Source organism: Aristolochia californica, unplaced genomic scaffold, assembly GCF_029961685.1.
Source record: "Aristolochia californica isolate CCGP_79_NKW_82.1479 unplaced genomic scaffold, dmAriCali1.0.hap1 SCAF_9, whole genome shotgun sequence".
NCBI lineage: Eukaryota > Viridiplantae > Streptophyta > Magnoliopsida > Piperales > Aristolochiaceae > Aristolochia > Aristolochia californica.
The window spans coordinates 4649783-4664253 of NW_027182290.1; the positions used below are offsets into that span (position 1 = coordinate 4649783).

The following is a 14471-nucleotide window of genomic DNA, read 5'->3' on the forward strand; positions in this document are numbered from 1 at the left end:
CAACTCTTATGTCGGATAAGGTGGTATCTCAACAGCTACGCCAATTCGACCTTGCGATCCTAATTTGAGCGCACCAGCCAAAACCTGCCAAACTGCACCAAGTATAAGACATCAGCATGCACTAAAACCCTGATAATTTCATTAGAGTGACGGGTTCCTTTGTTAGTCTATTAATGAAAAGAACGCGAGACGTAATACGAGAATAGGCCTCTTTATCTCATAGCCATACACTGAAAGGGTTTTTTGTGGGTCAGGAGGCTCGCCCTTCGTTAATGGATAAGGGAATCTTGGTGGGATTCAGTCGGAAAGCAGGGGCAGTGGCCATCGCTTCTGCTCCGCCTATATAAACAAGCCTTCTTCTGGGGCTAATGGTGCAAGTGAAGAAAAGAGGAGCTGAAGAGAGATGGAGAGCCAGACTGGGAGTGGTTCCATGGGGAAGTTCATGAGCAAGGCGAAACCCTATGCTGCCATGATCTCCTTGCAGTTTGGGTTTGCAGGGATGTACGTTATCACGTCCCTGTGTCTCAAGAAGGGCCTCAGTCACTATGTCCTGGTTGTTTACCGGCATGTAGCTGCCGCCATTGCCATTGGTCCCTTCGCCTATTTCATGGAGAGGTACCCTTCTCTTTCGAATATGGATTTCCAGGACTACTTGGTCTAGAAACTCCTAAAACCCTGCCAATCGTCTGGCCAGCTTTGAACGGATCTTGTATAAGGTTTCATTCATGTCCGGCCCGGTGATTGACTGGAGTAGAGGAACTTGGTCCAGTGATCCCATCTCTCTCTTCTTCTTCTTCTTTTTTCCCTCTTTCCATCGAAGAGCATGATGGGTTTTTTTTTTTTTTTCTCTCTTGCTTGCATGCATGCATGCTGACGAGTAAAAAATTAACAGTGTTCATAGTCTCCGGAGGAGTGATGTTCTGACTGTTTCCATTCGGTTCTCTGCAGGAAAGTGAGGCCCAAGATGACACTGTCCATCTTTATCAAGATTGCAATCCTTGGCTTTCTAGAGTAATGCTCTGAACCCCTTGCTCAGACTCGTATACTGGAGAATGTTTTCAATAATTTTTTTACAGTTTACAGTTACCGGTGACTAACCATCAACCCAATCTGTAGGCCAGTGCTGGATCAGAATTTATACTATGTCGGGATGCAGTACACTTCTGCAACCTTTGCTTCCGCCATGTACAATGTCCTCCCTGCCATAACCTTCATCCTGGCCATCATTCTCAGGTGGGTCATCCTGGGAACTAACCCTGGCTACTACCTTTATTGAGTTCTTGATGATCTCTGCAACGTGAACGAGTTTATGAATATCTGAGTCTTCTCGTGTACAGGCGTGAGACGATTCAGATTAAGAAGATACCAAGCCAGGCTAAGGTTTTGGGCACGGTGGTGACCCTGGGTGGAGCCATGCTAATGACTCTCTACAAGGGACCCGTCCTGGACCTGGTGTGGTCCAGTGGCCAGACGCACCACATCACCGGCAGCAGTGGTGGTGGCGGCGGACACAAATTTGTCAAGGGGACAATCATGCTCTTCGCCAGCTGCTTCTCATGGGCCGTCTTCTTCATTGTTCAGGTAAAAATTATTTACAGCACCACCACCACCTTTGATTTCATCAATTAATAACACACGGATTTCTCTTAGCTACCCAGTGCCACTGACGATTCCGATCCTACTTGTTTGGTTTAGTCTTTCACACTGGATTCATACCCCGCGGAGCTTTCTCTGGCAGCATTAGTATGCGTCATGGGAATTGTAGAGGGCGGTGCAGTGGCGCTTGTCATGGAAAGGAATGCTGCTGCATGGTCCATTGGCTGGGACACCAGGCTCCTTGCTCCCATCTACTCGGTACAATCTTCTTCTTTTCCGTCATCTTCTCCGGTTGTAAGATTTTCAACACCACCCTGAGTTGAGGGTACCCGAAATCCAGATACCTGTCTGTCCTCCTTGGAATCTGTCAGTCTATTTAAGGATTTCCTTTTTTTTTTTTTATCAGGGCATAGTGAATTCTGGGTTGACATACTTCATGCAAGGGATGGTAATGAAGGAACGAGGCCCAGTTTTTGTCACAGCTTTCAATCCTCTCTGTATGATTATCGTGGCGTTCCTTGGATCCATCATACTAGGCGACGAGATCAGCTTAGGAAGGTATGTATATAAGTGGTAATTTCGTTAAGAAAATGAATCGGGTTTCACGATCGTGATTCGGTTTCCTATTTCTTTCAGGGTGATTGGAGCAGTTATCATAGTAGTCGGCCTCTACGCAGTGGTGTGGGGCAAGAGCAAGGATCCCATAGGGTCGCCGGAGTCGCCGTCAATTGACAAGAAGAAAGGTTCGTCGGAGCTTCCCATGACAGCGATGAACTCGGAGAAGACAAATTCAAGCGAAGATTACACTTTGAATGGGGTGGTGACGCATGAGGTTCCGGCAAAGGGAGCCAATGATGTGCTTCCCAAATGAGATGTTTTTGTTTTTGTGGTCACCGAGTGGGAAGTGATGTGTAATTGTGTATGGCCTCATGCAAATCTGCTTTACATCTTGGAAGTGTTTTCTTTTTGGTTTTATAAATAACTAAATAGTCGATGTTTCCAATTTGTTTCAATCTTACATGGATGAGTGAGTAGTGAGAGTAAAATGATGTTTGGAATTATAGCCACAAGACCAACTTGTAATTTTGATTTGTAAGATAATAGATATTTGTGGGGAATTGAGATTTGCACATGAACTCTTGTTGATCCTCTATGCAAATGGACCCTACTCAAGTCCTTGGCCTAAGTTGTAGCACACATGACATAGTGTAGTCTTATTGTCGATTGTCGATACTTTTAAAAATATAATAAAAAGGAATATGTGCTACCTTAGCAACATAAGGCTAATGTCATGTTAAGATAGCCTTATTGGTTACTCCAAATCGATCGGTCACTTTGAAAACGTATTGTTTAACTTTAGAAATCAAAAAAATTTCATAACACTTATCGATAACATCGAATTGCCCAAAAAAAAGACCATAAAATGATGAATTTTTTCTATGAATCATCTATAAACTTGTAAGAAATGAATAAGAATAAAAATATATATTCATCTTTTATAGAAGAAGAAATATTTAAAAAATATGATGATAATACTTATTCTGAATAATTTTCAAATCAAGTTAAATGAATAATTAGATCAGGCTAATGCCAGTTGGATAGGAGGGTTGATCCAATATGAAAAAATATTTGGTGCAAAACATGTAAAACACTATCTCAACCATCCAATCAATGGTTATCTCAATCATTTGATCATGATCGAACGGCTGAGATAATCGTTTCCCGTGTTTCGTACCAAATAACTTTTTATATTAGATCGGCCGTGAGTTAGATTGATATCAAATGGACCCATGGCTGAAAACCAAGGAGAGCAAACCAGGTTAGTGGGATCAAGAGAAGAAAATGAAGCATTTGATCTGACTTGGTGGAAAAGTAGTAACTATTTCCTGATACAGATTGTGCTAGTGTCGTCTCCGTCTCCACCTGAAACCTCCTGAGTGCCACTTCCTGTTCAGATGAAGCCAAATGGTGAACAAAAGCTGAAACACAAAATTGAGTTCCAAGGCCTTGTCTCTCAACCATGGAAAGCTAGTAATACTCCACTCACAAAAGCTGAGGGCATGGCAAACAAAAGTTATAACTGTTGTCACATGAGAAATCCCTTTTGTCTTATGGGTGGGGAAACCTGCCAACAACCCACTTCAAGAAAGTAGCCACACTTTGATTTTTGTCATCAAATCTCCAGCATCTAGTGCGCCTCTTTTTATATGAGGAGCAAGAATCTGACAACAGAAAAAATCGAATAGTCTTTCAAGTCTCCAAATACTGAAATGAAGGTATTCACAATGAATTTGGCAATCTTGTTGTGGCTTTTTTTTTTTTGTTTTTCATTCAAATGAGATGACACAATGATTCTGAATTCCACAAACACTTTTACTTTCATCTTTCAAGGTAGGTATATTCATCAGTGCCTTCCTTTCTTTTGCACTTTTATGTTCATGATATCTCTTTGCACTTTCTCCTTTTTGGCAAGCAATTAGTATTTCACACTTAATCATCTACTCAAATATTTCAGTTTTGAACTTTGTTGGTGAGATACCATTGTCCTCGTTAAGTCACCCCACACTTGCCCTAGGTTGGGATTTCAAACTCGAGAAACTCGACTTGACTCGGGGAACCTCTAATCGATATGAAACAATGGGAAAATAAATTGAGAATAAGAAAAGTAACATATGGGAAACCGTATATGGGTTTTGTTGTAAGTGTCAATTTGGCAACCCAAACATAGGAGTGGAACTCCAATGCAAAACATCTTGGGGTTGAATTAGTAATCTAAGATAGGACTACGAACTACTATAAAATTTTGTATATTCTTTGCAATGCTCGTATATGATCCTTTGATTGTTAAATTGATTTTTCACATTGAATTTCAAATAAATTTTTTGAATACACATAAAATTAAGATTAAAATAGAGATGAGTCAATCTTAGCGCGCCCCCCCCCCCCTAGGTTTTTTCCATATTGGACCTGGCATATTAGGTTTTATAAGTATAAACCTTGGGAGGTGGGTGTGAGTAGGTTATAAACTTTGTATGGCTAAATTCAAATTTTAAGTTTACTATAATGATCAAGTCATACATTAAAAATATCTACACAATAAGTACAATCAATTTATTGTGGTTCTCAACTTAAAATCAGGTTTTGTGTCCACTCCCAATGTGTTTACACCTCAAAGTTGAATCCACTAATTATCAACTTAATGACATCTATAGTAACAAACTCAAAGGGTCCAAAGTACAACACCTACCAAACACTTAGGAGTAGGGTGGCATCGAGCCTAGCCGAGCCCGAACCTGCCTATGTTCGAGTTGAGCTTGATTTAAATATTTCGAACTTGAGCTAGGATCGAGCATAAAATAGTTATCGAGCTTGAGCCTAATAATTTTAACCGAGTTCAAGCCGAGCTCTAGCTTCAACATACATTTAAAATTTTTCAAAAAATAAATGTTAATAAATTGTACATAAAATTATGCATACATTTTACATAAAATTGTGAATGACCTCTACCTAAAATTGGGCATAAGGGTGGCATTGAATCTAGCTGAGTTCGAACCTTGTTCAAGTCGAGCTTGATTTAAATATTTTGAACTCGAGCTCGAGCTGACCCTAGCCTCGAACCTAAGATTTTAATCGAACTCGAGCCTAATAATTTTAACTTAGTTCGAGCTCGAGCTCTACCTGAGTTCAAGCTTAACCTACATTTAATACTCTATATAAAATATATGTCAAATAAATTATATATAAAATTATGCATACATTTTAAAAAAAGAATCATAGGGGAGGTTCATGATTGAATTTCAATAATGGATTAAAACGCATCAATATAAATCTTTTTTACTCTAAATGTTGTTTAGCTTATTTTGTAATTTTTGAATCTGGCCATAAATTTACCATGGCCTCCTTAGTGCCCCTGGTTGAAACTTATATTTTAGGAAAAACTATAAATGTTTTTCCTATGATACATATTTCTAAAAAAAACTTTAAATAAAATCCTATTACTATTATTGACTTATTAGAAAATTACAAGAAATACTTTAAAATTTTCTTAGGAAAGTTAAATGGACCTCTTATTGCCTCTTCGAGAGAAATAAATAAAAATTAATAATCAATCTAATATATTACTATACTTATCGACAAATTTTTAATCAAATGAAATTTCAAACACAAAATTGCAATAAAAATTGCCTTATGCTAAAAGTATTACAACATCAACTGTCAAATACTTATTCAAAAATTTTTTTGCCCATCTTGGCGATTTTCTAGCCCATAAGAATTTTCAATTAGAAAAATGTTTACAAAAATATGAGACACTAATAGTCCCTAGAAACTTATTTTCTACTAAAATTTATTTTTAATTTCTTCAAGAGCCATGAGGAAGGAGAGTTACGGCGCCGGTGTCATCGGGGATGACGACAACGACGATGAAAGCGACTGCGACGGAGACGGCGGCTGCTGCAACTGAGGTGGCAGTGACGAAAGCGACGGCGACGGAAACAAAGGCGAAGGCAAGGGGAGGAAGAAGTCAAACGGCCGACGACAGAGGCGGTGAGAGGAAGAATTACCCCCCCCCCCCCCCCCCCCCCCATATCCTTCTCTCGCTCCCGCTCCCGCTCCCGACTCAGCTCATTAACGAGTCAGCTCGCGAGTCGTTGAGCCGAACCTGGATTCGGTCAACCTCGGCTCGTTAATTTAAACGAGCCAATTCTGGATCTGGAGCTCGAGAGATACCGAATAGAACCGAGCCGAGCTCGAATCTCTTATGACCCGGCTCGGTTCGAAGCCACCCCTACTTTGGAGGTATGGTCTACAACAACTAGGTACCTCAAGCTACAATAGACTTTTAGTAGCTATCAATCACCTTATTCAAGTCTTGATTGGTTTATGATACAACAATGGATTGTTTGGTTTATGTTTAAGCTCAAAGCCTTTAATTTAGGAAGATATTATAGTAACAAAGCACATAAGAGTACTCCCTATCCTAGGTGATTCTACCTCAACACTTAGTAGCTCAATTTAACCTAACAAAAATGATTTCAATGTGTATGAAGGTCTGAGTTTGAAAAGTTGTGAAAAATGTCCCAAATCAAGGGTAGAGTTACAACCAACTAAACTCAAATCTAATGATTTCAGAATAAGCTCAATTAATTTTAACATGAAAAATGACAAGCACAAACTAAAATTTCAAAATCATAGACATAACTACTTTGCTCTTTCAAAATAGCTTCTTGATTTGACACTTTCGAATTGATTTGAAAACATAGAGTTCTAAGGATGTAGAGAGAGCTTTATTTCTCAGTGTAATAGACTTGGATAACAATATAGGGCACAAATGTTTAATTAAATCCTTGAGATGATAATGATAATGGTCACTAGAAATTTTTCTCTCGATTTTCTCCAACGAGCTATTTTAGATGGCTAAGGTTTGGTCTAATGGCTTTCATAAAGCATTTGTTCTCTTTTCTTCAGCCCAGTTAGCTAGTGGGGCAAATTAACTCTCCTATTTGATTGTACATGTCCGATCGGGCGACTTCAATAGCATAAAATGATTCCTTTTGTTCTCTTAAATTTTTCCCTTAAGCAAGCAAATCAAACTTCTAGGCTTTTTTTCTTTCTCCAATTCAGTTAGTGGGTGTAGGAAAATTAAGAGGGGTAGGCATGAAGTAGAATGGAATAATAGGGGATTCTCTATTAATGGATTTTGGTGTTTGTTCTGGATGAGTCAACTAAAAAGAATAAGGGATTCTCTATCGATAGATTTCTAGGAGCATGATTTCTTTCTCTTTGCTTTTTCCATCTTCTACTTATATCCTTTTCTAAATGGGTGCAAGCTCTTTTGTAGGTATTTTCTTTCTCCAAAACTTCGTCTTGGCTAACCTTTTCTTACTAGGCCTTGTTATAGATATGGGAACAAACTATGTATTTCCACCTTTATCTTGATTGGTATCATCTTCCAAGTAAGTGATAGTCCCTTGTGTGGGACTGACCATATTGTTTTCCTTCTCCTACTCTAGGCCAAAAAAACTATCACTTCATTTAGTTCTTGACATAGTATTTGAACCAATTTTTCAAGTGCTTTCTCATCTAACCTATTATGTTATCATATGCAGCTTCTCCCCCCTTTTCTTTACCTTTTCTTAATCCCTATAGAATGTAGCCAGTAGATTTTGTTAGGAAATTCACATTTCCTATTCTAATTTAGGTAACATATTTATTATGTAATTATATTTTCTATTTTTAATGGAATGGGCTGAAATTAAGTGATCTAATTTTGTTAAGCCCATTAAGGAATGTGCCATGGATATGGGTCATGAATATGGGCCAATTGAGTAGATACCATAGAAAATTATGGGAACCCTATATTAGGAGACACAATATGGTTATGGTTCCATTGAGAAATAAGGAGATTTAGCTAAGGAAGATCACAACACTATTCATCCGTTCATATCATTCGTCATAGTGATTCCGCAACAAAAAGACGAAAAAATCAGAATGGATCGAAGTATTTATCACAATCCTAATTTTCTGGCATGTTGTAAATTCTAGATTAGGATTTACTACTGTTTTTCTATCAAGTGGTATTAGAGCAGTCCTGTTAAATTATTAGGATTTCTGGATTAATTCCGTGGAGAGCGATACGGAGAAGAAAAGTTTAATTTCTCCACGAAATTCGTCTCGGGGCTGTGCATCTGTCGTCGCCGTCGCCGTCAAAAGATGGAGGCTGATGTCCGACATTTGAGGCTCGCATTGCAGCGTCCGCTGGGAAATGCTGCAGCAACGGTCGTCCCCCCCCCCCCCCCCCCCCCCCCCCCCCCCCCCCCCTCTCTGCGCGTAGCTGTAGGGTCCGTTGGGAAATGCTGCAGCAACGTCTAGCAGGAAGAGAGGGTGACGGAAACAGCTGCAACGTCCGACGCTGCAGCGACGTCTGACAGAAAAGGGGGTGAGGTCACGGAGGAAGTTAGGGCACGCTACAACACCCGTTGGGCAAAATGTTGTCCGTTGGGCAGCATTTTTCCGTCGTTGGAAGGGGAAAGGAGCGATGAAAAAACAAAACCCGTGTTGTAGCAGCGACGTTCAGCAAGAGACTAGGGGAGGGGCACCGGAGGAACCTTGGGCAACAGCAGCGCCCGTTGGGAGCACTGTCGTGGCCGTTGGGCGACAACAGTGCCCGTCAGGAGCACTATTGTGGCCCTTGGGCGACAGCAGCGCCCGTTCTCTTCACCGGGCGTGCTACCTTGATTGTCATCCTTATTTGGGGACACATTTCCCTCAACTTCCTTTTCTTCAAAGCCCTTTCCTACATTACTTTACATCATTTTTAAAAATCTTGAAATGGAGGTTTCAAGAGGGTTAGTGCTCAAATCACTAGCAAGGTGTTTGATCTCTATTTCATTCATATTTGCGTTCCTACGTATTTTGTCAATAACTTCATCTACTCTTTCTATTTCATCCCTAGAGCCTTCCATTGTATAGTCCATCTCTTCTCCTAAAATTTGATTTGTTTGCCCTTCTCTAGCTCTATCTACCTTGGCCTCATTTTCTTCATTTCTCATTTCAGGCTCAACTTCTGAGATTTCTAAGTTCATGAGAGAACGTCGTCTGGTGGGTGTATCACCAGATCTTCCCTCTTTGTCATAGTCATCACTATCCTCTTCATTATTTTCCAATATATTCTCATTTCTCGCTTAGGGACAAGTTTGGGTTCATATTTATAAGTTTCTTGGCAAACTCATTTTTACCATTTTCAAAAATCTACAAGGGATGATCGATCATTGGGGTATATTTATTTAGTTCTTATGATCATATGATCAATTATGACACCAATCAACCATTTTGCGACACTTTGCATTTTGGTTGGTAGATCGTGTTTCTAAACTAATGATTGATCATCCTTTATAAATGTGTTTGACAATATTTTGTATGATCAATCATTGTAGTATAATCGATAATGCTTTATAAATCATGCCTAGTAGCATTCTATGATTAATCATGTTATATAAAGGATGAATGATCATTCATTATAAATCCTATTTGGATGCCTTCTGGATGATATATCATGCATATAAATAAAGATTGATCATGTATACAAATGATGATCGATCATGCATATCAATAGAATACAAAATAAGTTCTATGCATGATTTTGGCCATGTATGAGGTCTTGAAGTTTTCAAAATATTTATATATAATTAAAAACATGGTTTTTTTAGAAGTTTTCAAAATATTTATATATAATTAAAAACATGGTTTTTTTAGAAGTTTCCAAAATATTTATATATAATTAAAAACATGATTTTGAAAAATATTTCATGAAAGGATATTGTTCAAGTAAACCTAGAGGGGGTGAATAGGTTTACTACACCTTTTTAGAATTTAACAAAATTCATGCACACATTCACTACAGGATTTTTGTAGTGGTTCATAACCACTATTTCAAATTGTTACTCTACTCCTAGAGAACTCTTGCCTTGGAGTTAAATGATCCACTATGACATAAACGATATCTACAACTTTGAACTTCACTAGTTCTTTTACAACACCTATCCAACACACTTTGGGACTTATTGCCAAAAGCTCTAAGTACAACTACCTAGATCCACAAAAGGATTTACAACAAAACAGTAAGTCAACCTACACCAATTGACTTAAGAGCAAGAAGATCTTGCCTTACAACACCTTTTTAAAAGGTAAATATACAAATTCAAAATAGTGATATAATTACACAACGAATCCTAGGTGAAACTATTAAAATTGATTAGCAATACTATTGCAGATATAAAATAATTAATTCTAATCAAAATAAAAGTTTTGAATTGAAAATAAAAGCTCAATAAAATAATAATCAAAACTTCAGATAACTTGGAGATAATATTCAAGATATATGACAATCAAATTTTAAACGCAGACCCTTTGAAACCATTTGGATATGACGGAGAAAGGTTGGAATTTTTGTGGATGAAGCTATTGTTTAGGCTACAAAAATGAGTATTTATAGCAAAAATCCAAGTTAAAAAAATCTAGTTGTGGGAAAAAATTAGGCTCATTCCTAACTCTCGTAAAAAATATTTGAAAGAAAAATCCAAAATTGTAAAAAATACTTATTAAATTCTCATGGTGGTGCTTGTCCTTTTGATAGGTCACTTATTTTGGAGTCTTTTAGCCAAAGTTATGGTTTCTGGCACATCTTGAATTTCTTTTTTTATATCTTAGGGTCAAATATTTTGCTTTGGGGTTGACTCCTTTGTGTTGCAAAGGCTCTTTTGAGGTTTGAATCCTTTGATTGACTTGAATTCTATATCCTCTGTTTACTACAGGGGTCCACTCCTTTTGGCAAGGGTTGAATTCTTCTATCAAGCAACTTCTACAAGGGTTGACTCCTTAAATAAATTAGAATATTTTGTAACTCGGGTTTGACTCCTTATTGCTTGTCACTGACTATATGGGATCGATTCCTTCCTTATGGGTTAACTCCTCTTGGAGATTTTGCTGAAATATGATTCAAAATTTTGAATTTTTGAGCTTTGACTTTTGCTTGTATGTTTGACTCCTTGTGTATGTCGTTAACTCCATATGGGTGTACTCTGAGTCCATGCCAATATGCATTCAACTCCAATTGTTGCTTGTAATGATTTTGCAAACTTGATTTATTACCTTTTTCTGTCTAGGTTCAACTACAATGTACTCGACTTCATATATTTTGGGTTCAACTCCTTAAGGTGTTAGAACTTTAAAATTTTGAATTGGAGCAGTTTCCTCTTACATATGTGTTCGACTCCTCTAGTGTAGAGTCCACTCCTATTGAATTGTCTTCTTCACACTTGAGTGAAATCATCAAATGAGTATGTTTGCTATCATCAAAATCTGATTATTGTAAGTTTATGAGCTTCTTCTCCTCACACATAATTTTTGTTTTGGGACTTGACTTGGCAACTTAATTGATAATTTTTACGTATTTACTTTTTATCAAAACCTCATAATATTTGTATCGAAAGGTTTGTGTCTAAAATACACTAATAACACCATTAGTAACACAATTTGAATATCATCGAAATAATTACGACGAATATGATTTTACCATTAGTCTAACGGTTTTTGTGACTGTCATGTCTTCCTTTGGTGGCTACTCTTTACACAAACACTTTCAAATAATTTTTTTTTTTAAATTACATTACAACTTTGAAGTAAAAAATTTCTTTCACCGCTCTATTTTGGTGCTTCAAAGGTACTTCAAAGTTCCAAGCACCCCTTTTCCCTCCTAGTAAAGAAAAAATTGACTGCGGCATCCCTGTCTTCCCTCTTTCTATATAAAAGCAATAGCATCGGCCACCGGCGTAGCCCTAGATGAAGATGGAAGCCCTCCTTGCTCAATTCTCCTTCCTATCCGACCGCGCTATGCAAGACAAGAACTTCGATCCGGCTACTATTGAACAATTAATGGAGCTTTTCGAACAAGAGGTGTATCATTCGTGGAATTTCATGGACGCAGAAGCTCGCAAAGCCGTGGACGATGCGGAGATCTCTCTGAAAGACGCTGAAGAGTACCTCGAGTCCCTGTTGGAGTCTTCCATGGAGGATTTCCGGGAACTGGAAAAGGAAGCGGAGCAGGAGTCCAAGGCTGAACTGGATGGGCTTGTTCGTGATGCCAGTGCGGTGAAGAAGATGGGCGAAATGATAGGTAAAGCTGCGAGTACCTATTCCAACAAGTACATCGAAGCTGCCTTGTCCTCTGCAACTGCTTCCATGAAATCTGCTCGGAAGCGTCTCTCCTTGACTCCCCCGAAGGTGCATCCGTCTTGAATGTGTTTCTTCTGTATGGAATCTGGTATCTCTGTGATTGTGCTCAACTTTAGCTTGTGTCAATTGTTATCTAATGTTGGTGGATTTATGAATTAAGATCGTCGTGTAAATTTCTCAACTTTGAAGCTTCGAAGATGAGATCCATTTCAATTTTGGTTGCTTCGTGATCGCAAATGCTGTTTCGATTTGGTAAAGTATATCGTGTGATTCTTGAAACTTTTGATAATGGAGCTGTGGTGGGTCATTGTGGTTGGTGGCTGTCTGCATGCCACCACAATATAACCAGAGGAAAAACGCATCTAAATGGACGAATATAATATTACAAAAGCCAAAAAGGTAATTTGTTTTAATTCTTAGGTTTGGCCGAATTTAATCCTAATAATAATACAAATATAATTGGAACCTAAAATGAACATAATATGAACATTATATGAACATAATGTGAACATAATATGAACATAAGATGAACATAATGTGAATATAAGATGAACATAAGATAAATGGAGGATAAGTTGCGGTAGACTTGGGAGGTTTTAAGTCCGACTCAAGAACAATTGAGGGATGTCTCCCATGTGATAAATGAGCGGTGGCAATCTCTACAAGAGGAGTATCAGGATAAGATAAGGGTTATGCAGTCTTAGCTCTAGGACAAATTTATTGGGCAATTTTGTATTTTTTTTACACTTTATAATTTTTTTTTTTGTATATTTTCTTGTTATATTTATTTTTATTAATTTAATTTTGTACATTTAAAATTTTATTTTTTTAATCTTAAATAATAAAACATTTAAAATTATTTAATTTTTTTAATAAAAATCATTACCAGATAAATAAAAATTTGTTGCTAAAAGTTTAATTAAATTTATTAATTAAAGATTTCTACCTGTGAATTTAGCTACCCTCCTGATGCGCCCTCTCCTCTGCTATCCTCAGTCCTCTTCTAGTCGACACATAACTTACCTAATTTCCCTTAAGAGGAAAAGACACCTCTACTCATATAATATGTACACCTTATATCTCCTTATATACAGGTAAAAAAAACTCATGCAAATGGGACCATATGCACTCCTAAACTTCCTAAATCTATTGCTAATTTTCTAGATACAATCAAAATATTATAAAATGACCAAACTACCCTACAATACATTTAACACTCCCCCTCAAACTTGTTATAGAAAGTCACAAACTCTGACCTGCTTAATGTTTTAGTGAATACATCACCAAGTTGATCACCTACACAAGGAGTATCAATTTCCTTCTTCATTGCTAGACTTTGAACGAAATGATAATCCACCTCAATGTGTTTGATTTTTTTTCATGAAACTCTGGGTTGCTAGCAATAAATATGATAGTCTAATTATCACAATACATTGTCATCGATACAATGGGACATCAATTAACCCAGTCACAATCTAGTGGTGATGTAGGGAAAAGGAGCCCAACAATGGGTTGCACACTAGGCGGATGGGAAAAGTCCCAAGTTAATAACCTCTTTAGGGTATTAAACAATCATCAAACTGTTCTACGGGCAGCAGTAATCATTAACCCTATGGTTATAATAGAGAAAGAGCACAAAAGATTAGATTTTTGTCAACCAGCAACAATCAAACCTTAATTTTCCCATCGTGAGAGATCGTTGGCTGCAATGAGAAGAAGATGGGCTCCACTCACTTGTAACCAGGTCCGACTACTCTAATACCATGTGAAATAAGGTAAGAAAGAGGGTTGAGAAAGAGAGAAAGAGAGAGGGTGGCTGCTATAAGAGAGCAAGAAGAGCTCTCATTAGGGTTCTAAATCCTCCCGTAACTCACTTATATAACTTAAGTGAAAAAAATACAAACACTAATATACCCTCATACACTTAATCTCTTAGAACTCCTATATTACACCTTCAAATTACATAAAATTGTTTAACTCCATAAGCACTCAAACATACTGAACAAGATAAGACTATATCTAGGAGGTGTATACTGTACAAATGATCAAACTACCCTTCACATTATTTTCTAATAGGTTCAAATATAAGTAATATTGATTGGATAATTTACCAATAATCTATTCATTAAGATAAGCAAAGAAGA

At 37.6% G+C, this 14471-nt stretch overlaps 2 protein-coding genes across 2 annotated transcripts; both read left to right on the plus strand.

Moving 5' to 3' along the window:
• The first annotated feature begins 391 nt into the window (after window positions 1–391).
• LOC137940577 (WAT1-related protein At1g44800-like) lies at window positions 392–2703 on the plus strand. Its single transcript, XM_068785720.1, has 7 exons — window positions 392–615; window positions 949–1011; window positions 1117–1233; window positions 1338–1581; window positions 1696–1854; window positions 2003–2154; window positions 2233–2703. Exons 1-7 carry the CDS (start codon window positions 404–406, stop codon window positions 2465–2467), a joined length of 1182 nt encoding a protein of 393 aa, XP_068641821.1. The 5' UTR covers window positions 392–403; the 3' UTR covers window positions 2468–2703.
• A 9231-nt stretch (window positions 2704–11934) lies between these two features.
• On the plus strand, window positions 11935–12390 carry LOC137940242 (uncharacterized). Its single transcript, XM_068785190.1, has one exon. It carries the CDS (start codon window positions 11935–11937, stop codon window positions 12388–12390), a length of 456 nt encoding a protein of 151 aa, XP_068641291.1.
• The last annotated feature ends 2081 nt before the right edge of the window (window positions 12391–14471 follow it).